The 24,488-nt window shown below is 38.9% G+C and overlaps 1 protein-coding gene across 1 annotated transcript in view; it reads right to left on the minus strand.

Annotated features, from left to right (window-relative positions):
• alien (COP9 signalosome complex subunit 2 alien) overlaps positions 1 to 24,488 on the minus strand; it is a 424,708-nt gene that overhangs the window by 75,945 nt on the left and 324,275 nt on the right. The window contains exon 10 of the mRNA XM_090368501.1: positions 11,623 to 11,720. Coding sequence (XP_090224627.1) covers positions 11,623 to 11,720 — 98 coding nt within the window. The remainder of the gene's footprint in view (positions 1 to 11,622; positions 11,721 to 24,488) is intronic.

Genomic DNA, 24,488 nt, shown 5'->3' on the forward strand with positions numbered 1-24,488 from the left:
ACCCTGGGGGCCAGTACTAATAAACATTAGTCCACGTAGAGAAGTGTCCATTTATTACCACTCTCTGCCATCTCCCACTCAACCATCCCATTATCTATTGCAGTAACTTGTCCTTAATGCCATAGCGCTCCAATTTGTGCACCAGGTTTCCATGTGCAAAAGTATCAAAAGCTTTCCCGAAATCCAAGTATATGATATAAAAATTATTTTTTGCATCCAGTTCCTTCGTGACCACATCATAAGATCCAATTAAATTGGTCAGACAAGACTTCCCCTTAACAAACCCATCTGTGTCTGAACTACCACTGCAGTCCTGTCTAGGTAACCCTGTATCACCTCTTTCACCAACGACTCCATTATTTTCCCTCGAACAGAAGTTAAACTAACAGGTCTATAATTATTTTTGTCTCCCTCTTTGAACCACCCATTGCGAATACATTTGCACATCTCCAGTACATGAGGACCTCCTATAGATATTTTTTTTTTTTTTTTTTATTAAAACGTGAACAGTAGATACATTTTCAACAACAACTATTTACATTCTATGTACAAAGCAAAAAAGAAAGATAAAGAAAACTTTTTAGAAAGAAATACAAAGGTTTCAATATTTTAATTTCAGGAAATAAGAAAAAAAACAGTTTCTTGGGGTTGGGTCGTTCTCATGTTAAGTGTCACACGTTGAAGGTGATGGACTGTTCAGTGATGGTGAAGAGGTGACCGCCACTGTTCCATTCGCTGGTAAGATGATCCACAGTTTCTGGATTTTTGCTGTGGAATTCGAGTAGAAGTTTGCTCTGCAACTTCCTCCGTAGGCTCCACTTCAGATGTTGCGCCGATGTGTCGGCAGGAGGCACATCGTCACTGCTTCTTGTGTGCTTCAAGTAGAAGTTGTAAATGACGGCCTTGGCCGCAATGAATAGGAAGTTGCAGGTGGTGTGTGCGGTCTGCTCAGAGTGAAGTAGGTACCAGTAGTCCTCCGGAGTGTGGGCGTGGTTGCAAGCAAGCTTTGCTGCATCCAAAGCGTATTTGACGAGTTCCTTGTTCACAAGGCATGCCAGGTATGTGTTCCAGGGTACCTGGGGCGGCGCAGAAGAGGCAGTAGTTTGAGGAGCGTAACCCGAAGATTTGTAACTTGACTGGGGTGCGAAGGATGTTGTGCCACAGTCTCCACTGGATGCTGCATCCGATTTGGAACATTTCGTCCTGTACGGAAGGTTCCACTGAAAGTTTGATGGTGGCTTGTGGTGAGTGGAGAGGGGTGCAGGGACAGCTTGGCAGGTGGATGACGGGAAAATCGTGGTTGCAAGGCGAGACATGATTAGCTGATACTTTTTTGGAAGGTGCAGGAGACAGAGGTACCGTGTCTTCTGGTGATGTGATGACGAAGGTTGGTGTAAGCGAGGATCCAGTGACATTTCCAATCCCTTTAGTTGTAGTGATGTCTAGAAGAGCTTGTGTGATCGCTGATTTTAGATGTATGTGTTGCTGCTTTGCATTAATGGTTTTAATGGGCAAATCTTCTGATCCTTTCCATTCAAGGCTTGGTGTCAGGAGGTTGCCTATGGTTCTTATTCCTGCCCAGTTCCACGTAGGGAAGAAGAGAATATCACCATTTGCAGGGTCTATTATTCTTTTATTGTAGAAGAGCGGTTCTGAAAGTATTCCGGGAAGGGATGTTCTCTCAAGATTATGGTGAAGGTTTAGCTTTTTCCAGCGGTATAGTGCGTCTTTATAAAACGGTGGTAGTTTGAGTGGTACTGGTGCCATGTCCATTCTCAATATTGTTGAAAGGGATAGTCCTCTAGTGGCTGTTGCTAGTAGTTTATCCGTAGTGTTGGAATGTGCGTATTTTGTTTGCAGCATCTTAAGAAGAAAAGTGATCCGGAATGCTGTGATTTTGTCGTAAAAAGAGACCAACCCTTGACCCCCGTGAGTAAGTGGTTGGCTAAGTTTGGAGTGAGTAGGACATCCAGTTGGTTTTGTTCCAAAGGAAGCTTCAGACAGATGCCTGGATTTGGTGGAGGAAGTCAGCAGGTGGAGTGAAAATTTTGAAGGTGTGCCAGAGAACACTTGCTGCCATATGATTGACCACAAGCACTCTCCCTCTCAGCGAAGATGTGGCGCACACGCTTCTCCATCTCCTGAGTACTTTGTTGAAACGACTCAGCAATTCGGGCCAGTTCTTCTGGGAGAAAAGGAGGGTATTGCCGAGGTACACACCTAGGTATTTCTGTCCCTCGCTGGACCATGTGCCTTGGATGGGGGAGTCGGTTCTAGTTTTCCAGTTGCCAGCCCACAAGCCACTGGTCTTACAGTGGTTGAGTTTTGCGCCTGATGCTTGAGCATAAAGATCATGAGCCTTTTGAATGACTTCAAATTCACTCTCGTGTCGTATTGCAATTGTGACGTCATCTGCGTATGCTGAGTAGGTTATATTTAGGTGGGGTTCTGGTAGCAGCGTTCGTCGGGATTGTATACTGGTGGCAATTTTATTAAGGAATGGTTCTATGGCAATTGCATAGAGTTGTCCAGAGAGTGGGCAGCCTTGTTTTATTCCTCTGGAATAAGGAAAGTGGCAGGTGAGCTGGTCGTTGAGTTTCAGGCAGAATTTGGCTTCCTTGTATAGCAGATGGATTGTTCCGATGATGTAAGGTCCATATCCAAAGGCTTTCAAGGTTTGAAATAGGTAGCTGTGTTCTACGCTGTCAAATGCCTTTTTCTGGTCAAGGCTAATTAGTGCTAGGAATTCTCTTTGGCTGTTTGCAGTGGAGAGGAGGTCTCGGATCAGATGTAGATTGTCGTGAATCGATCTTCCAGGTACAGAGCATGTTTGTTGGTGATCGATGATATCAGGGAGAGTGGCTTTTAATCTATTGGCGATGGCTTTGGAAATGATTTTACAGTCCGTATTCATTAAGGAAATCGGGCGCCAGTTTTGTAAATTGGTGCGATCTCCTTTCTTGGGAATCAGTCAAGCGGCAGAGGTGGTGACCGACGCTGGTAGTCCATGGAACTGAGCTTCTTCAAGCATTTCAAAGAGTAGTACTCCGAGTTGATCCCAAAATGTTTGGAAGAATTCAGAAGTCAGTCCGTCCAGACCTGGTGATTTATTTTTGGAAAGGGCTTTGCATGCTGCTGTTAGTTCTTGTAGGGTGATTTGTTTCTCCATACTGCATTGGGCCATATGGGAGATTTTTTTATGTCCTGAAAGGATTTCCTCCGTTGCCTTTGTAGAGGTTTCTTGAGAACTGTAAATTTCTCTATAAAATCTTGTTACTTCAGAGAAGATTTCCTCTGGGTCTTCAGTGATGTTTCCGTTTTGCAGCTGAATGGCAGTGATGGTGGTTGATTTCTGATGTCTGCTTTCTAATGAGAAAAAGTATTTGGTCGGGGCATCAGACAGATTTATGTGGGTGTATCTTGATCTGAGCAGGGCACCTTTTGCAGAGTGTTCTAAGTGGGTTTGTATGGCTTGTAGTGTTGACTGATAGGTCTGACTATCAGATGGGAGATTTTTCAGCCTTTGCTCAAGTTGATAGAGGTTATTACGCTTTTGTTGACTTTTCTGATGACTGTAGGTTTGCGAGAATGATTTCAGTTTACTTTTAAATCTAGGCCACCACGTGTTCATGGGCTTCAATCTGTCTTTGGATTGGGCAAGGTTGGATATCAAGGTCTTGCAGCTTAGAAATGTATTCCTTGTCTTGAAGAAGACTATTGTTGAACATCCAATAAGCACCTCCACTTTTGTAGTGATTGGGTGAGAAAGAGAGCTGTAATTTGATAAAGGAGTGATCTGAGATATAAGATGGCAAATGTGTGATGCTTCTGACCAGGGGGATGGTGTGTTTTGGGATGTAGTATCTGTCCAGTCGGGCTTGGTAAGGTAGTCTTCCAGATGCTGTATTTGCTGATCTCCAGGTGTAGGACTTTTCTTCTGGGTGCTGGTGTCTAAATACGTTGACCAGTTCATTGTTGTTTATCAAGGCCAGCAGGTTATTGATTAATATTGTGCGGTGCTCATTGCATCGTGCTCTGTCCATTTTTGGGTCAAGAGTGCAGTTGAAGTCGCCAGCAAGAATGATGTGTCTTGATCTATAGTAGAGATGTGGCTTTTTATGAAGTTGGTTATTTGAATAGCAAGTCTGTCTTGCTGTAGCATGTAGATGTTAAAAAGGTGCAGGGTTTCCTTCTGGGGTGTATCCAGGCGGGCGTAAATTGCGTAGCCAGCGATCTCTGCTATCACACTGAGCTTGCAGGCGGACTTTTGATGAAGGCCGACACTCACTCCTGCCCCATGATGTTGTTGTGTTGGAGAATGATGAAATACATATGACCAATCTGTCCATTTCAAGGATGGCCTTGTGTCTGTTTTAATATTTGTTTCTTGTAGGAAGAGTAGGTCGGCATGATGTTGTTGGACCTGGTGAAGGATCAGCTTATTGCACAATGCAGAGGAGCATCCTCTTGCATTAAGTGATAGCATGCTAAGAGTCAGCATTATCTGCAGGAATAAAGATGAGGGTTTTGCAAGTTTTGGGGCGGTTAACATCCTGATTGATGATATTGCTGTTCAAGCCCGTTAATCAAGTAGTACAGGCGTTTAGATCTATTCACATCTGCTCTGTCTTTCTTTCCTTTTAGTTTGGAACGCAGACCCGTAAGTTGTGAGATCAGCTCGGGTATGTTAGAGGTGAACTTCAGAAGTTCACCAGCTCCCCACAGAAGCTGGTGAACTTCACCAGCTTCTGTGGGGAGCCGCGTACTTCCCGTACAAAGGATCATAGTTTCTCCACAGTTAAAGGACCTTTAGTGTAGGGAAAATCGTTTTCCTCGTCTTCTGAAGCACTTGAATCATGAGAATCACAGTTGGTCTCTTCTTCAGTGCCCAGAAATTCGGGTTCTTCTTCATTTGGATCGTGAGTGGTTTGTAGCTGTTCATTTATTTCCATACTTGGTGGTATGATGGACTTATTTGAGATCTGACCGTTTATCTTCTGTGGTGTTCTGTATTTATTTTCGTCGCCCCTGTTGTTTTTGTTAGCGGTTTGCTCTTTTCCTGCCGCTGTGTGTGTTGTCTTCTTCTGTTTTGTGGCTTTGGACGTGGTCTGCCTTGGGGGTTGATTCCGAGATAAAACTCTTGTTTCGGTTGGTCGGTCTCCTGAAGAGATTGCGTCCTGGTCTTCTGTGGTCTTTGAATTTTCTTTTTCTGAAGAGTTTGTTGTGGGAAGCATCTCAGACTGTTTGACAGTTTCTTCAGCATCCCCATTATCTCCAACAGTCAACTCGCTTTGTGCATCTGGCCTGACCCAGGTTGGTGCCGCCTGAATTTCGGTATTACTTTCAGAAGAGTTAGAAATATGCGAGCAGTTTTTCCTGATGTGACCCTCTTCGTGGCAGAAGAAACATTGTGAGGAAATGGAGGTATAATAGAAGGTGTAAATTATTCCGTTTAGATTGGTGTTGATGAGTTTTGGGATGTTTGCTGCATCGTTGTTGGCGAAGTGCATAAGTGCTTGCCTGCGGAAGCTTTGTATATGCGAAAATTCCGGTTTCGTGGTTGCTGCAGAGAGTTTGCGTATTTTCCCAGTAACTGATCCGTATTTGGATAAAATCCCTCTCAGAAATTGATGAGGGATTTCAGGTGGGACGTTTGAAATTGTAACTTTTGTTGGTGCTAAGGCAATTGGCGCCACTTCTAGGTGATGAAGACCGATGTCTATTCCATTTTGCAGGATAGTTTGCGCCCATGAGGGGTGGCTGAAATACACCTGCACAGTTCCCGCCACACGGGATGCGTGGGTAATATTTTTCGGTGGTACTTTCTCCGCGACCGCTGTAAGGTACTGCTCTAGGGGAGTGTTTTCCTTGGTAGCGAAAATTACTATTCCATTTTCCCGGGAAGTGATAGCGGTTGCTACATTTGTAAGAACGTTGTTCGAACGCATGTGTACTATTGTTGGTCGCGAGAGAGGGGTTTTTGCTGTCGTCAAGCATAATCCGTTAGATACGGTATTAGCATAAGTATTAACAGTTGCTGACGTTTTGGACCTTGAGGTATTCACCTGTTGTCGCAGGATGTGGCTTCCGATATCTTGGTCACTGCTGGCAGTAGCAGTAGGTTCCGTTGCTGTGGTTGTTTGACCTTCGCTGGCCATAGCTGGAGGCAATAGATGGGATGGGTGGGGGAGTGGAATAAGCCGTTACTGGAATGTCCAGCTTAGATAGATAGATAGATTCCATCCACACCATGTGCCTTTCTTATATTTAAATTCAAATACTTCTCCATTTTGCTCTCAGTTTTTACAAAATCATTTAGCTCCCTGTTAGAGTTTGATAAACATCTGGTCCTCTACTCCTTTAATAACTCCTCATGTGTGAATATAGATGAAAATACTCATTTAGTTAGGCAACTATCTTAGAATGATCATCTATAGTCAAACGGTTGATATCAAATGGACTAATCTGATTCATCCCTTTCTTTCAAGAGCAAAGTAAAGAACACTTTGCTCTTTTTCTTTGGAGCCTTTGCCAAATATTTCTCGTAATCTTCCTTTGTCTGCCTAACCTCCTTTGTTACTTGATTATAGACTAGCTTATATCTGCCACAGGCTACTGAGTCACCTAACAATTAATATGCATCCCATGCATTTTTCTTTTCTGCCATGAGCCTCATTAATTCATCTGACATCCATTTAGGCCTAAACCTTGAATAGTATTTCTTAGTTGGTACCAACCCTTACCAATCTCTTCTATCATTCAGTATGACGGATGATTTTTGAGGTTATGATGAACATCATGGCGAGATCCAATCTTCCTTACATTTCGAGGATACAGCTCTAAAATGGTGTTTGCAGGCAGTTGTTGTTTAGGAGCATTAGCAACTAAGACAATATTGCTCCGGGATATGCGGTGGTCATTCCCTGACCATTCCGCATCCTCCGTATTTGGTGGTGATGGGGTCGAACCTCGGTCTAATCAAAGAAGCGTGTGCTATGCACTGCTGCTCCTTCCCACCTGACTACGGAGGCGACGTTTGCAGGCCGTCCGCTAGTTAGTACACAGGACCAAACCTATTGGTAACTCTTAAGACGGCTTCCGGATCTGATAGTATATAATATTGCTACCTCTAATCTGCCAGATAGAGATTGGAGGGAGTCCGAGTAGAGTGTATACAGGTGGGTGCAATGTCGAGGCCACGTTATGTCAAGGATCTAGGTATAATCTTATCACGTGTAAGCCATATCCATAAATTTCATTACTTCATACAGCATTCCCCCCACCACTTTTTTTATTATTGAATACACCATGATTTGTCAAACTAATAGACAAAGCTTATCTGCAAAAAGATCTAAACCTCCGAAAAACTTCCAGTTCATTTCACAAATATACGTGGTCTCAATTCTAATATCAATGATGTCCATTTCCACTTGCAGTCTGCCAAACCCCATGTACTTTTTCTGACAGAATCTCAGTTATAGGTTGATTCAACCACTGCTCATCTCAGTTGCCCAAATTATTCGCTGTATGATTCCTTTTGCCTCAAAGGTGGTAATTGTGCATATGTCAGTTGCGATATTCCATGTCAGAGACTTGGTAATTTGGAATCCCCTCTTTCGACCTTTTCTAGCTTAAAATCTCTCTACCTCATTGTGTCAAATTTATCTGTTGTCTCTACCGTTCTCCCAACTCCACTAATCACTTGAAACTTTTTGACTTCCTCTCTTTGCAACTTGACTCTCTCTCCAGTCCAACTTTCCTAAAGCAGGGTAATTTTCCTTAGTGATTTTAATGTTCACAACTCCAGCTGGCTACTGTTTTCTAGTCACACCGACCCAGCTCGTAGAGATGCTGAAGCTTTTGCAATTACTAATGACCTTGCACAGGTTGTTCATTTACCTACAAGAATACCAAACAATGCTAACTATACAGCAAACACGCTTTATCTCACACACATCTCTTCTAAGTATGGGGTCTAAGTGAATGGACCTTTAGGCACCTCAGATCACAACTTGGTGATTGTCTCTTCTCCAATCGAACCTCTATCTCATGGCTATTCCCAACCTCTTGTTGTTTGGAATTACAAGAATATAAAATGGGATGACCTAAGATATTTATTTTCTTCTTTTCCTTGGTCGGATTACTGTTTCAAAACTTCTGATGTTAACGTTTGCTCAGATCATGTCAGTGAAATTATTCTTTTAGGAATGGAATCCTTTATTCCACACTCCACTTCAAAATCTTGACCTTTATCTAAACCTTGGTTTTCCAATAAATGTGCTAAGGCCTTTCAAGAGAAGAATGTTGCACATCGATTGTAATTGGATTGTTTCCAAATCTTCCGTTTCATTTTCTGCCTACACCAAAGCTCGCAACAATTGTAAAGCAATTATTAATTAGTCAAAACTAGACTTTGAACAGGCTAAGAGTAGAAAATTGCTTCTTGACCTAATGGTAATCGAGCATTCTGGTCTCTTGCCAAAGCTATTGGCAAGAGACCTCTGTCAAAACCAGATGGTCCTGTTGTCACTTCAGCCGTGGATAAAGCTGACCTGTTAGCTTCCTATTTTTCTTCCAACTGATGTATTATAATGATCTTGGTAAAACACCTCCCACCATTCCCAAAACGCTCCATTCAATACCTCCTGTGGTTGTCAATCAAAAGGATGTCAGAAGGATTTTGGTGAATCTTGATGCTCAGAAAGCTCCATGTTGTGATGGTATTTCTCCACTTGTTCTCAAAAACTGTGCTCCTCAACCACTTTTCTTTGCCGTTTTTTTTTCACTTTCTTATTCCAAAGGTGTTTTTCCTTTTGCTTGGAAATTTGCTCATATCCAGCCAGTTCCCAAAACATGGTGACAAATCACTCCCATCCAATTATCGTCCCATTTCAATTTCTTCCACTCTTTCTAAAGTAATGGAGAAATCAATTAACCGCCAATTTTTAAACTACCAAGAAACCTTACGTCTGATCAACGATCGCCAGTGTGGATTCCGTCAGTGTCGATCCACTGGTGATATTCTGGGTTATGATACCCATTTATGGACTAATTCAATGGAAAGGTTCAGTGAAACAATTAGTTGCTCTTGACATCTCAAAGGCCTTCGATCGTATTTGGGATAAAGGTATTCTAAACAAGCTTCCATCTAATGGTTTGCCAACTGTTTTTTGTAATTGGTTATCCAGTTTTCTCTCTGATTGCTCAACGAGGGTGATGGCGCACTGTCTTTTAACTTCTCCACTGATGCCGGTGTCCCCAAAGGTTCAGTTCTTTCCCCCACTCTTTTCCTATTGTATAATAATGACCTTCTTCCATTGACTTGAAATTCTATCCATAGTTTTACTGATGATAGCACATTGCACTCCACTTTCCAGTTTGAGAAACCTTGCCCTGCTCAATCAGCTTAAACTTCTCTAATATCTGCTACCAATTCCTTAAATGCTGATCTCCAGTGGGGCAAAGATAACTTAGTTGATTTCAATCCTTCTAAAACTCAGTATTGTCTTATATCTCGCAAAAAGGATTCTTCTTCTCCTGTGCTTATCTTTGGTGACACTCCGATTTCTATGCAAAATGATAAATCTCTTTTGTGGATTACCCAGACTTTTAATCTCTCTTGGCACAAGCACATTACAAATATTTCTTCTTCTGCATCTAAAAAAATTGGTTTTTCTCTTTCACTTTCTGCACTACTTTTCTTCCAAACAGCTGTTCACTTAGTACAAATTGCAAATCTGCTCTACAATGGAATATTGTTCCCACATCTGAGGTGGTACCCCCAAAACTTTTCTCGGGTTTTGTATATTCCATTCAGAAGACGGCATTTAGGTTAATTAATGACTCCCCTGTAACAGAGTCTCCCCACTCGCTAACTCATAGACGTACTGTTTCTGCTGCATGCCTTTTCTACAGATACTTCCATGTGCACTGTTCTTCTGAATTGGCTTCTATATATAATCTCTCTCTCTCTCTCTCTCTCTCTCTCTCTCTCTCTCTCTCTCTCTCTCTCTCTCTCTCTCTCTCTCTCTCTCTCTCTCTCAAAACAGTCCGAACATGTGCCGCCGCCAGCCAACATACATTTACTGTCCAACTTCAAACTCTCAGAACTAACTTTTCATCTTCCTTGTTTATTCATTCAACTGCCGTTTTCCGGAAAAACCTTCCTTCATACGTATCTCCTGAAAATTACAGTCTACTGAAGTTCAAGTCTAAAGTCAACAAATATCTTCTTTCGTCTTCTCAACCTTCAACCCAAGCACGGTACTAAGTACTATAGATTCTAATACCTCTTGTATTTGGGGTTTTCATAAAAAAAAAAAAGTTGGTATGAAAAGGCTAGTAGCCTCCAATATTACATCCCTGTATATTGGAGGCTACTAGTTAGAATTCACCGTTGGTAACATCATCGATTGATCCCACTTTATCGAATTTAAAAACTGTCTGAGACCACTGTAGTCTCCTTTACGAAAACAAAAAAAACTCTTCCCTTTACCCTTGATGGTAGTTACATCTTTAAGTAAATCCCACATCAGTACACTGATCACTGCCACCTAGTGGTTATTTTTCTGTAAATTCTTAATGCACGAATAATCACTGCAGACAACCAGATCAAGAGTATTACTCTTTCTGGTTGCTTCTCGAACATGCTGCTGCAGAAAATAATCGTCCAACAAATCCACAAAAGTCTTGCTAGTGTGTGAGTGACAAATCCACAAGTTCCAGTCAATATCTGGGAAGTTAAAATGTGCCATTATAATACAATCTGTTTACTGGCTCATTCTATTTCTCTGTCCAACTGTTTGTTGTACTCATTAAGCCTACAACACACTACTACTCTCATTTTTGCTTTCCTGGCGCTTACGTCACACCAAACTTACTCAACATTGCACTGTCCATCTATGTCAAATTTGATAAAAAAAAAGTTTGGTTTAACTCAAGCAGCCTTGGTCTTGACATTACCAAAAATTTTAAGTGTGTGTGGCATAAAGATCTTCTAAATAAGTTGCCATATTATGGATTGCCACTGGCACTGGTTTTCTGCAATTGGGTAAACAAACTCTTGTCTAACTGCAAGCTGCTGATGAGGGTTGACGGCCCTCTATCATCTTCACTAATGCTGCTATTTCTCAAGGTTCAGCCCTTTCTCCAGCTCTTTTCCTCTTGTATATTAATGACCTTTATGCCACTGATTGGAAAACATATTCATGATAGCACACTTCAATTAAATTACATTTAAGAAACATTTGAACCACAAAATAAATGCAGCACAATAATCAATGGTGTTGATAGGGTTATAAGCAAGGAGTAAGACAAGGTGTGCTCTGCTACCACAAACATAACCATCCTATATACCAAAACAAAAATTAAAGATAAAAATATACAATAAACTTGCGAATAGAAAAGGAAAAGAACCAAAGCAATGCTCACTCTCAAGGGAGCAAACTCTTCGCATAACTCTTGATCAAAATGGGCTCACAAAAATGCACCATGAATGAGAAGAAAACTTTAAAATTAGGGCTTTTGTTTTTTAAATATAACTTTCAACAAACTCAAAAGAAACCAGTTTAAAGAACAGATATGTGAAAAATCTCATCTGACAATTACAAAGAAAAATTTTACCTTCTATATGTTCCCGTATGAAAGGATCATCCATGATGTTTTTCCTGTTTGTTTTTAGAATTTTTTCGAAATCGTTGATGTCATTATTTTGGTAGGCACTGCAAAAAAATTTTAATACTGTTAATGTTGGGGAAAAAAATACCAAGGTACTGAAAGGCAAGTTGATATATACATGTTAAAATTAAATGAAATAACAAATTATTTCTAAAGCAAATATTCGTGGAATATCCACATTATTCAACATTTGTCTGATCGGATTTGGATCTGAACTATACAATCATCAGAGTTCATAGCCACAGGAATTAACTTTTGATTACCGGACAATTGCAGCTTTATTAATTTGTAAATTTATGGTAGGTGGAGATAAATATTGATAAATAATTTGCACCATTTCAGCTTTTAACAAAAAAACACAAGATACTGAAAGTAAAATGGCTCTATTAAACCTATAGTTGCTCCTGAAAATAGCAAAAGGTTGGTTCAAAATTGTCATCTGATTCTTTCCAGTTTTAGTTATGTCACATTACCTATTTCAGCTAACATTTCATAGTTTTATAAGCATGTGCATTTTATTATTCCTCTTTCCTTCCTCAACAGATAAAGCCATAAGGAAAGTGAAATAGACATTAATGAATACACTTTAAGCATGGAATTTTATTTATTTTATTATTATTATTTTATTCTAGTTCAAAAGAAAGCCACCACATTTTCAACAAAAAAAAAAAAAAAAAGCTTCAAGCGCATTATTTTTCTCTCTCTCAAATTTACAAAGAAATACATAATTTTTTTTTTTTTTTTTTTGTGCTAAAATTTAATGACAATCATGTGTAACTGATATAAATTATATGATTCAATTGTGTTTTCCAATATTACACATTTAAAGGTGACAAGAATGACCAGTAAGGAAAAATATTTATCTGACAAAATTAAGGTTTCTACACATGGCGATTTTCTTGGGGTGTAAACTTAACAGCATATAATGCAAATAGTAAATAAAAGGAACTCAGATGGTCATACAATACAATTTTTCTAAGGTAAAGAAAGCCAACATGAGAGCCATGGGAAACTTTTAGCAGTCAAAAGCGTTTCCTGGTACCATTGTTCCTTCCTGCATTCCCGGTAAACATATGGTGCGTGTAATCGGTAGTGGCAGTAGAAGTCGACAGCAATGTATTGATTAGTTTTTTCTTATTATTAAAAGCAGATTATCGGAGTTCATGAGTGGGCTGAAATTTACTTGCAGGTACACCCTGTAGACTGCCTCAGTCTTTGAGTGTTTATCCCCACTTCCCGCCGTTATAACCCGATACGAAAACAACTTCTACAGATAGTGCATGTTATCGGTAGTTGCAGTAGAAGTAGTTTTCCTATTGGGTTAAAATAGCGGGAAGGGGGATAAACACCCTAAGATTGAGGTAGTCTGGAGGGTGTACCTGTAAGTAAATTTCAGCACGAAGGCATTACACACATGAACTCCAATAATTCGCTCTTAATAATGAGAAAAAACTAATCAATAACATTGTTTTCAACTTGTACTGCCATTACCGATAATATGCACCATCTGTTTACTGAGAATGCAGAGAAAAGCTGTGGTACTGGGAAACTCTTTTGACCGCTAAAATTTTGCTGTGGTTCTCGTGTTGGCTTTCTTTTCTTTACCTTCACCCAATTTTTTTTGTTAATTAAGAATACAGGAATGCCTCGCATACTGCAGTTAATTTGTGCCAAAAAAATACATTATGCGAAACCTCACTGATCGAGGTATTATTAGTATGTATTTTAATGTAATGCGTTCCAACAATTTGATTATATGGGTAGAGTTGCAAAAATATATAGGTGTTTGTTTACTATAAATTGATGCACACGAAGTACTTGTAAAAAAAGAAACTAAAATGATAAAAAAATTAAAAATACTAGTAAGTACAGGAGAAATGATTTTTATTGCATATGTACATACCAAAAGAATATAAGTGAAGTATGTACTGTATTTTTATTTTGGAAAAATAACCGATCAGCTTAGTTTGCACAGTTTTTTCTTCTTTTTATCTGCATACATCTCTTTATAACATCGAATGTCATTTGCAATGCCTGCCTTACTTTCATACCTTGTTCGATGTTTGGATCTAGAAGAACACTCAGCACAATTACATTTCTTCTTTCCACTCATATTTGCATATAAAGGTGTAACATTTTTAAAAAATAATCTTTAATAAAAATACACAGTGAAAAAATTTTTACGCACAATCAACGACCTCACTGCTTGAAACCTAGAGTGCTTACTAATGTACGAATGCTAGCAGAGTCCGTACATAATGGGAGTTTTAACAGCAGTCAGAATGGCCTTGAATCCATAATGCATTGGCCTATGTGCTGGCATTATAATACATACATACATATCAAATGTATTGGTGCGTAACGCATTTAATTTTTTTTTTTTTTTTTTCAATTTGTAAACTGTGCTATAGCGAAACCCACGCTGTGCGAGGTATTCCTGTATCTGATAAAATAAAATTATAGAAGCTTACATTTTTCAAAAGACCTAAGTCAGTTTTAAACACTAACTTTTATTGAAATAACTGATATGAACAGTGAAGTACTCTACATTAATTTTCACCATAATCTAGCAAACAGCTAACAAAGATGCTGCAATAACATGATAATCATTTGCAAGTAAAGGTTGTGTTTGGAAGAAAAAAAAAAAAAAATACCACAAATATTATACACTAGATTCTACCAGTTATCTAGAGGTCAAATACATTTTTAACACAAACAAGTCCCCCCCTCCCCCAGGCTATCCTCAACCGAAATGGAAAAAAGTCAAGTTACCTAACATTGGAATAATACAGGTGACCCCCACTTAACGCTGATCATTCGTTCCGGAAAAACAGAGCGCTAAGTGAATCCGCGCTAAGCGAGCGCCGCTTTCCCATAAGGTAACATATGTATTTGTGAGCTGCGGTCGGTGCCATAGGATATTTCCTAATCAATAATAAACGGTAATGAAAAGATGCACAAATGTCGGTCAAATATTTAATATTCAAATATTTGCACATATAAAATATTCTGCATTACATACGTATAATTATGTGGTAACTACTTGCGTATCAAAAGTAAACTTAAAATTCCAATTAAAATCATGAATTTAATTGATTTAATTTAATGGATGAATTTAATCATGAAAAATGTGTGGATTTTGAGTTGAACTTTGGCCCTCTTCCAAATAAACTAAAAGGGGTATTAATTTTAAATCCCCCGCAGCGTTACCACCCAACAATAACGTCAACTGATCCTTCGCCGCTTTGAAACTTGGCATGTTTTTTCTTCTTTCAATATGAAACTTCTTTTAGGCATTCGTTTCCACAAAAGTCCTGCTTCATCTATGTTAAAAACTTGTTGAGAAGTATAACACATAATACCCCTCTTCAATAATTTTAACAAGTTCTTTTTTGAAAGTTTCGGCTCCTTGATCTGCACTCCCTGGATTCTAAATCTATTCTACCAGCCCTTACCAGTTTTAAATGGTTCCACATTTTTTTTTTTTTTTTAGGCGAGTTTTCTTCAGATCATCATATTGGCTAATCTCTCTCTCTCTCTCTCTCTCTCTCTCTCTCTCTCTCTCTCTCTCTCTCTCTCTCTCTCTCTCTCTCTCTCTCTCTCTTTTTTTGTTAATATTTAATTTAACTGAATTCTGCACTGGACATTATCTTCAATAAAATTAAAGTCTTTCCATTTAAATCCTAATAGCCGGCCTAGTCCTAGTTGCTTGCAGTGGAACAGCTCCCTTTCCCGCTGCAAAAATTAATTCTTTATTTTTTTATAATTGTTCTTACAGTTAAAGTTGCAAGTCCTAAATTATGGCACACATCCGCTTGTCGTTGACCGGAATCGATTCGCTTCAAAACGTCTAATTTTCAAATTCAGTCTTTTTCTTACATTTATAGTCTTCGTACTGTGCTCAGACGTTGTTGATTTTTCATTCTTTTTTCATTCTTCGAAAATGTAACTGCGTTGGTTGCATTAATTATGATACAATGTTCGAGTAAACTGTCCGTTTCGCACGTTGTCTAATACGGTACTGAGTGATGACTAGACTTCGGATAAATGCATATAACGCAAATATTACAAGCAATATACTTCGTCATTTTTTAAAATGTTGATCTAGGAACTACGTAACAAGCCACTGTACTGAAATTAAATTAGCGTGCGAGAAAATTTCACTGAGCGTGGGAAAATTTCTCAAGTCGGCGTGGGAAACGTTTTAATGCTGTTTTGCTCTTCATTTTCAAGCTATCGACTCCATCAAATGAAACGATTTCATTAAATATGTCAAAAATGTAATCTGTAAAAGAGCGTTATAGTGATCTGTGACAGCGTTATAGTCAGACACGGGTTATAATATAATAACAGCGTTATAGCGAATCAGCGTATAGCGAACCGTGTTATAACGGGGGCCTGCTGTATAATCATCAGAATACAGAGTTTTATTCCTTAATACATAAGCTACATATATAAATGCTCATCATACTGACCATCATCTGTTTAAGCAGCTTAAGCAATCATTTAAATTTGTCTTGCTATGTACAGGAAAATAATTCTGATGCATACTGCACTTTTCATTATTATTATCATTATAACAAAAATTTATAACTCATATTGAAAAATCTGTAAAAATATTAATGTAATAGTAATCGTGGCATGTGATGCAAGAACATCCAGGGTCCTGAGCTGGATATTGTCATTCTTCTCTTTCTTGGTGATTCCCTTTTACTTCTCTCTCTCTCAGGGTAATTCAGTTTTTTTTTTTTTGGCCTGGTGCAGCATAAGCCTCAGGCTTCCTTGCACCATATGGCTAATAATAATAATAATAATAAAAGCAAGTGTATGAGCTTATGTAGCATCAGCCAAAAAAAAAAAAAAAAAAATTCACACAACCATTCCTCTAAATGTTTGTCCAGTTCCTTCTTAAATTTATTTCACTTATCAACTTCCACGACAGATGGCAATTTGTTCCAAAAATTAACCACCCACTGGCTAAAGGCAAATTTCCACACATCTATTCTACAGCTGTCTTTCCTCAATTTGAATCTATGCCCCCTTAGGTTCGTAATCTGAATAAGTGGAAGAATGCCATTAGAATTCAGTGCTCAACCCATTCAAGGCCTTATATACCTCAATCAGATCATCTCGCAGGTGCCTACTCTACAGCTGCTGCAATTTGCAGAACTTAAGCCTCTCTTAGTAAAAGGATCCTTTCATTCCCCTCACTAATCTTGTTGCCCTTCTCTATACATGCTCAAGCAAATCTACATCCTTCCTAACATGAGGCCTCCAGACCTGTATGCAGTACTCAAGGCGTGGCCTCACCATTGCCATATACAGAGGGACAATCACCTCCTTCTCCCTGCTAACAAAATTCCTGTATAACATTGACAAAACCCCATGACCTGCTCTTGCAGCCTGTCTGCATTGTTCAGAAAATTTCATATCTGACTGCACAATTAGTCCAAGGTCTTTTTTTCATTTTCTACCACCCTAAGTGTAATACCACACAGTTGGTACGTTCCTCTGGGATTACTGGGAAACCGACGACCATGTGGTTAGTACCTACTGAAAGGTTTTGGTAGGTACTAACCAAGGCTGACTGTTAGCACCCCACCAGCCGTGCTGTTTCGGATATGCTCTGACCCAGTAGTCCGGCCATTACAATTTGGCCTTTGTCAAACTCGCTTAAGTCCGCTGCCTTTCCCATCTGAAGAACAAGAGTAACTCTGATTAACGGAGCTCAGTATTAGGTGTTTTTTATACTGTGTCCCGACCCATGCATGCACCGTAGTTCACCTGCAGTTGCTTCGAGTTGCATAACTTGCTGATCATAACGTTTTGGCTCATCGGTGTATTTTCTAACTTTTCTCAGTTCAACATAATTTTAACTTTAATACCGAACTTGAAAAGAATAATGTGACTATATAAATCTTGTCATAGAACAACTGCAGGCAGTTTCGTTAAAGGCCTTTATTCGAAGAATTATTAAGATTTTCAACATAATGGTAGCCAGTTTAATTTCCCCCTCATAATGGAAATTTTCCCATTAACTTTGTGTGATTGTAATTTATTAGTGGTTAAATTCTTCTGACAATGCTACTGCTTCTCCTAATGCACAACCATGCAATCTTCTGAAGAGTTAATAAATTCTCAATCTGATGCCTGTGCCTCACTTGCACATTCTCCAATCTGTCCGTGAGATTGCTTTTGATTCTACTGGTGATACTTCAATGCCTGATAACTGTACTTCTGCTATACAACCTCAACTTGATGTTTCTAAAAGTGCTGATTCCACTTAAGACACTTCTATGTGGTAATCTACTGCATCTTAATGGAGTTCTGATCCCACCAATTCTTGTGAAAGTAGTCTCTCCAAAAATGTTCTACCTATACCATTCGTGTATTTTCCACCTAAAGAGGCAGCAGATCTATTACGTAAGGAACTTCAGGAATATTTGTTTCAAGTATGTAACAAGGTGACTAAACAAGCGTCCAAAAAAGATTCTTAAAATGTACTGATGTGACCTTGAACAGGATTTAAATAAACTTCTCTTAGAGAACACAGTTTAAGACTAAACTGGAAGGACATAAGGAAGGATATAAGGAAACTGGAAGGACATTTCTCTTCCTACACCTCCTGTTTCCACCACCTTGATTTATGTTCAAGCACTACATGGTTCACACTTAGTTCCCCAGCACCTGAATTAAAGGTCATGTCTTCTTCAAACAGCCAACATTGCAACTAAGTCCGCTTCGGCTCCTGCTCAACAGAACATTATTATTTTAAAGACAGGAGAATACTCTAATATGGGTACCAGCCAAGATATGAAATCAGAAGTGAACATTGAAAGAAAATGTGAAGGACGTTAAAATAAAAGCTGAGACTTATTCATAATAAGGTTGTTGCTACAGAAACTGAATCTGATGCAGGAAAGATTGCATCAGTACCAGCTTTGTCTAAAGTGAAGATCTCCTCATCACCCCTAAAAAATATGACCAGTCCCTACTTATTTTTTATCGGGAGGACTTATCCAAACAAAAGTTTCTCGAAGATTTTTACTTCAAAAATCTGCACGACTCCAATATTACACTTGAGGATCTTACCAAGGAATTGACTTTTTTCAATTTACCACTAAGTTTGTATACAAAAGTAATGTACACTGGAATTTCTCCTTACTATATAAATTAATATTCAAGTTACAGCTTCTCTAATGCCCATAAATGTAGATCTTTTGTGGTGGACGATGAAATGTTACACTTGCCTAGGCTTTGGTCACACCACTAACATGGCAGGAGTGATCACTGTTCCAAGCATGGCCTTGTGTTTAGCAAATGCCCAAATAAATCTGAACCTCCAGTATGTGCAACTTGTAAATCTAAAAAGTAGGATTCCACACAGTGTTCGTGATCCACAATGTCCACAGTTTATAAAAGCTAAAGAACTGATAAGTTTCAAAAGTAACTATAAGTAATACATTTTATAACTATTCTTCTACTGCAGACTGCTCTATCACTTCTGATTTACGTATACTTCAACTTAATGAACACGTCTCGTCTAGTTACAGATTGAGTTTGCCAATTTCTGGATATTCACCAGTTTGATATACCCTGTCTGTTCATGTATGTTGTTCAGCCTGACCGTGCTGTGCCATGCTCTGCATTTATTATAACAAAAGTTAATTTGAATGGTTTCAAAATCTGTAGTCTTGCCACATTACATGCTGTCTGTATTCATGTTTTGAATTCTAGCATTTCTCCGTAGCCAGGTGGGAAGGAGCAGTAGTGCGTAGCACACACTTCTAGATTAGACCGGGGTTCGAGCCCGTCATCACCAAATACGGAAAGGTCAAGAGAATGACCACCGCATATTCCCGGAGCAATATGGCCTTAGTTGCTAATGCTCCTAAAAACCAAATAACAACTAACAACATTTATTTATTTATTTTATTGTTATTTTTTTAATTTCTTCATACTGTCCATCTACTTCTGATATCACTGTTTATTTTCAATATCATTAGTATTAGTAGAGGCATACAATGCAAAACATTAAGCTTCTCCCATTTCACCTATCTATTCACTTCAAATACTTGTTCATCACAGCCTTAAATTTACTTAAGCTATCAACTTCCACAACAAGAGATGGAAGTTTGTTCCAGCAATCAAATACCTGCTGGATAAATGCATATTTCTACACATCTATTCTAAAACTGTTGTTGTTGTTGTTTTGGTTTTTAGGAGCATTAGCAGCTTAGGCCATATTGCTCCGGGATATGCGGTGGTCATTCCCTGACCTTTCCGCATCATCTGTATTTGGTGGTGACGGGCTCGAACCCCGGTCTAATCAAGAAGCGTGTGCTACGCACTGCTGCTCCTTCCCACCTGGCTACGGAGGCGCCTTCTAAAACTGTCTTTCCCCAATTTGAATCTATGCCCCCCTCAGTTTCATAATCTGAAGCAAGAGAAAGAATCCCATCAGCATTGAGCTTGCTCAACCTATTCAAGGTATTATACACCTTAATCACCTCAACTTGCATGTGTCTCCAGGCATTGCAATTTGCAAAACTTAAGCCTATTTTGGTAAGAGCACCCCTTCATTCCCCCTCACCAATCTTGTTGCCCTTCTTTGTACTCGTTCTAGCGACTCTACATCCTTCCTAAAATGAGACCTCCAGACCTGTACACATGTACGCCATTGCTTTGTACAGCGAGATAATCACCACCTGGTCTCTGCTAGCAAAATTCCTATATATCATTGGCAAGACTCCATGACCTGCTCTGGCAGCCCATCTGAACTGCTCAGCGAACTTCAGACCTGACTGCACAATTACCCACGGGTCTTTTTCACTCTCCACTTCCCTGAATGCAGTACCACACAGTTGGTACGTTTCTCTTAGGATACTGCTATGCTGTTTCTTGTATTCTGTCTATCTTGTGAACTCGTCTGACCGTTTGATCGTCCCGGAGTATAAACAGAAAATGTATTTTATTTTATTTATATGCAGTACTTTGCATTTGTCAATGTTAAACTTCAGTTGCCACTTCTCAGCCCATTTGCCAGACTTACCTAGATCCAACCCCTAGTATTTTTCTGTTATGGGTATTGCATCAGGCATTCATGTAAAAATTACTAATTTTTGCTGACTGCAATAAAGATATTAATTAATGATCAGTTGCAGTAGCATACTGTCTTTACTGTCATTAACAACTCTGCCAACCTTTATATCTGCAAACTTGGGCATTAAAGCCTGATATACCTTCATCAATATCATTGATGAATACACATAACAACAATGGGCCCAGCACTGAACCCTGGAGAACTCCACTAATAACATTTGTCCAAAAGAGCAGTGTTCATTGATTAGCACTCTCAATTGTCTCCCACTCAACCATCCCTTTATCCATTTTAGCAACTTACCCTTAATGCCATATCTTTCCAATTTGTACAGCTGTCTTCCATGTCCAACAGTAGCAAAAGCTTTCCTGAAATCCAAGTATATGATATCAAAATTATTATTATTTTTTTTGCATCCAATTCCTTTGTGACCACATCATAGTATCCAATCAAATTGGTCACACAAGACTTCCCCTTTAAAAACCCATGCTGTGTCTGAATTATTACTGCTGTCTTGACTAGATGATCCTGCAATGCTTCTTTAACCAGTGACTCCATTATTTTCCCTAAAAAAGAAGTTAAACTAACAGGTCTATAGTTACTTGTGTCACCTTTTGAAGCCCCTTTGTGAATTGGGGATACATTTGAACCCTCCAGTCAATAGGGACCTCTGCTGAGTCCGAGGAAGCTCTAATAATTATGACCAAGAGTTTGCTTGCTTACTTTAACATAACTGGACAGATTCTTTCCACCCCAGGTGTCTTCCTTATGTTTAACTTCAACAATTTCTCCTCCATTTTGCTCTCAGTTATTACAAAATCACTTAGCTCCAGTTAGAGTTTGACAAGCTTCTGGCATTCCACTCCTTGAATAATTCCTCATGTGGAAATGTAGATGCAAAATACTCATTCACTTATTAGCTACCTGAGCATGATCATCAATAGTCAAACTAACTATGTTAAGTGGACCAATCCGATTCATCCCTTTCCTTCTAGAGTTTACATAAGTAAAGAACTCTTTGCTGTTTTTCTTTGCATACTTTGCCAAAGATTTTTCGTAATCCGCATTCGCCTGCCTAACTTCTGTGTCGCCTGATAATTTATATGCATCCCATGCATTTTCTTCTTTGCCACAAGCCTCGTTAATTCATCTGACATCCATTTAGACCTAAACCTTTAACAGTTTTTCTTAGTTGATATGAAAAGCCTAATAGCCTTCAAGGCTATTAGGCTTGAAGGCTTCCCATTTAGAATTCACCATTGGTAACATCATCAGTTTATCCCACTGTAGTCACCTTTACAGAATCAAAAGCCCTTCCCTTTACCCTTGATGGTAGTTACATCTTTAAGTAGATCACATATCAGTACACTGTGATCACAGTAACCCATTGGTGACAGTGATCACACTTAATGCATGGATAATCGCTGCAGATAATTAGTAATTATTCATGCAATAAGAATCTGAAGATAAAGGAACCATTGGGTGACAGTGATTATAGTGTACAGTAATATCCTGACTTACGCGAACTTGGAGTTATGCGGTTCTTGATTTTTTCGTTTGGTATATATCTAAAATTAGCTTACCAGTGATTTGGAAGTCAAATCATAAAGCTTAGGTGACAGCTTCCATTTTTGAGGACTGGTTTGGTCACCACTTCATACCCGAAGTCGAACGTTATTGTAAGTCTAAACAGATGCTTCTTACTGACAATGCACCTGGTCACCCTCCTGGCAACCTAATTAATTTCGACCCACATGTGAAAGTTGTGTTTTTGCCTCCAAACACAACCAGCTTGCTTCAACCGATTGACCAGGTAGTCATCAAAACATTCAAGGCTTACTAAACGAGGCGTTCGTTTGCACGTCTGAATGAAGCTATGACAAAATAGTGAGATATCTTTTAAAGACTTTTGGAAACAATTCAATGTTTTAGATGCCGTAAGAATCATTGAAGAATCTTGGGATTAAATTCACAAAAAAACATTGAATGGTGTCTGGAAGAAACTGTCATTTTGTTTTTCAAAAACAAGACGAAAACAACGCCAGAAACTGATCATGTCGCTCATGTTTACCCCAGGGGCTCACATCTGGTGAGTATGGGCTTGGCACACCAAAGGTCCTCAGCCGGATATCATCATTCTTCTCTTTCTTGGTAATTCCCTTCTACTTTTGACACTCTTCTCTCTCAGGGTAACTCGGGAATTTTTTTTTGGCTGGTGCAGTATAAGTCTCAGGCTTCCTTGCACCATATAGCTAATAATAATAATAATAATAATAATAATAATAAATAATAATGTGATAGAAGTTGTTAATCTTGCCAGCCAATTAGAATTGGAAGTCAATGGTGATGATGTCAACGAGCTGTTGGATTCACATAGTCAGGAGCTGACAATGAATGAGCTCATAGGGATGCGTGAGCAAAACGTCACTGAAGTATCCGACACTTCAGACCCAGTTCCACCAGAAAAGCACATGACAATTGCAAGTTTGACAGAAGGTCTCAGGTCGATTGAAAAGGGCTTAAATTTTAGAACACAGACTCCAACGAAGAACACTTTATAGCTACAAAGCAAGGAATAAAAAAATTATTAGCTTGATACGAAGAAATTCTGCGTGAAAAAAAGAAATTGCGCTGTGTCGTCAGACGAATTTGTTAGATTTTATGAAGCCATTGACATCGAAATAACTTTTTTACGTAACTCATTTATTTTTTAATACATATTTTGTATTAATATGTATAAATAACTGCAATTTTATTAAATATTTTTCTTCTAAACTAGTGTTTTTGTTGGTCCTTCGTGCCAATTAAACAAAATTTATATGTATTTATATGCAAAGTTGTACCCTAACTTACACGAATTCGACTTTAGCGTTTTTCGTCGGACCCACCTATCACGTAACTTCGGGGTATTACTGTACTGATGTCGGATCTACTTAAAGGTGTAACTATCATCAAGGGTAAAAGGAAGGGCTTTTGATCATGGTAATGTTATTCCTACTGTATGTATGTATGTTTGATCATGGTAATGTATGTGCAACTGTTGGTTGCACATACTTGTCAATTGCCCATTCTCTACTCTGGTTTTTCTCTTCTTCTGACACTAAAGGCAGACTCAGTGAAGACTTTACTCTCTCATTGTTACTCACAATCAGACTGACATGCATTTTGGCTTCAGCTCTACTTCTGGAGAGAGTAATAATGACAAAGTAAAGTTAGGAGAATTAGTTGAGAAACAGCAACTGAAGTTTAATATTGACAAATGCAAAATAATGCATATGGGTAGCAGTAACCCTAGATTAACATATCAACTGTGTGGTACTAAACTTAGGTTAGGGCAAAATGGAAAAGACCTGGGATAATTATGCAGCCACGTATGAAATTTTACAGCTCATGTCAACGATATATAGGAATTTTGCTCGCAGGGATAAGGAGGCAATTATGCAATTGTATAAGGCAGCGTTTCTCAAGCTTTTTTACTCATGGACCACTTTTCATCTCACAATATATTTACAGAACACAAGTTTAGTGAGAGCCAAAGAACTGTTTGCTAATATTTTATTACATACGACGCACTGTGCATCAACTGCATCTTTATTTCCAACACTTGTAAAGCCAAAATTCAAATAACTGTCATCATACTTTTGTTTTGGTCTTTCATTAGTTGGTTCCTGTTTTTTCACTTTGGATTTTTGGGGAACAAAAGGCTGTGATT

Source organism: Mastigoproctus giganteus, chromosome 2, assembly GCF_048544385.1.
Source record: "Mastigoproctus giganteus isolate SK-2022 chromosome 2, ASM4854438v1, whole genome shotgun sequence".
Classification (NCBI taxonomy): Eukaryota; Metazoa; Arthropoda; class Arachnida; order Uropygi; family Thelyphonidae; genus Mastigoproctus; species Mastigoproctus giganteus.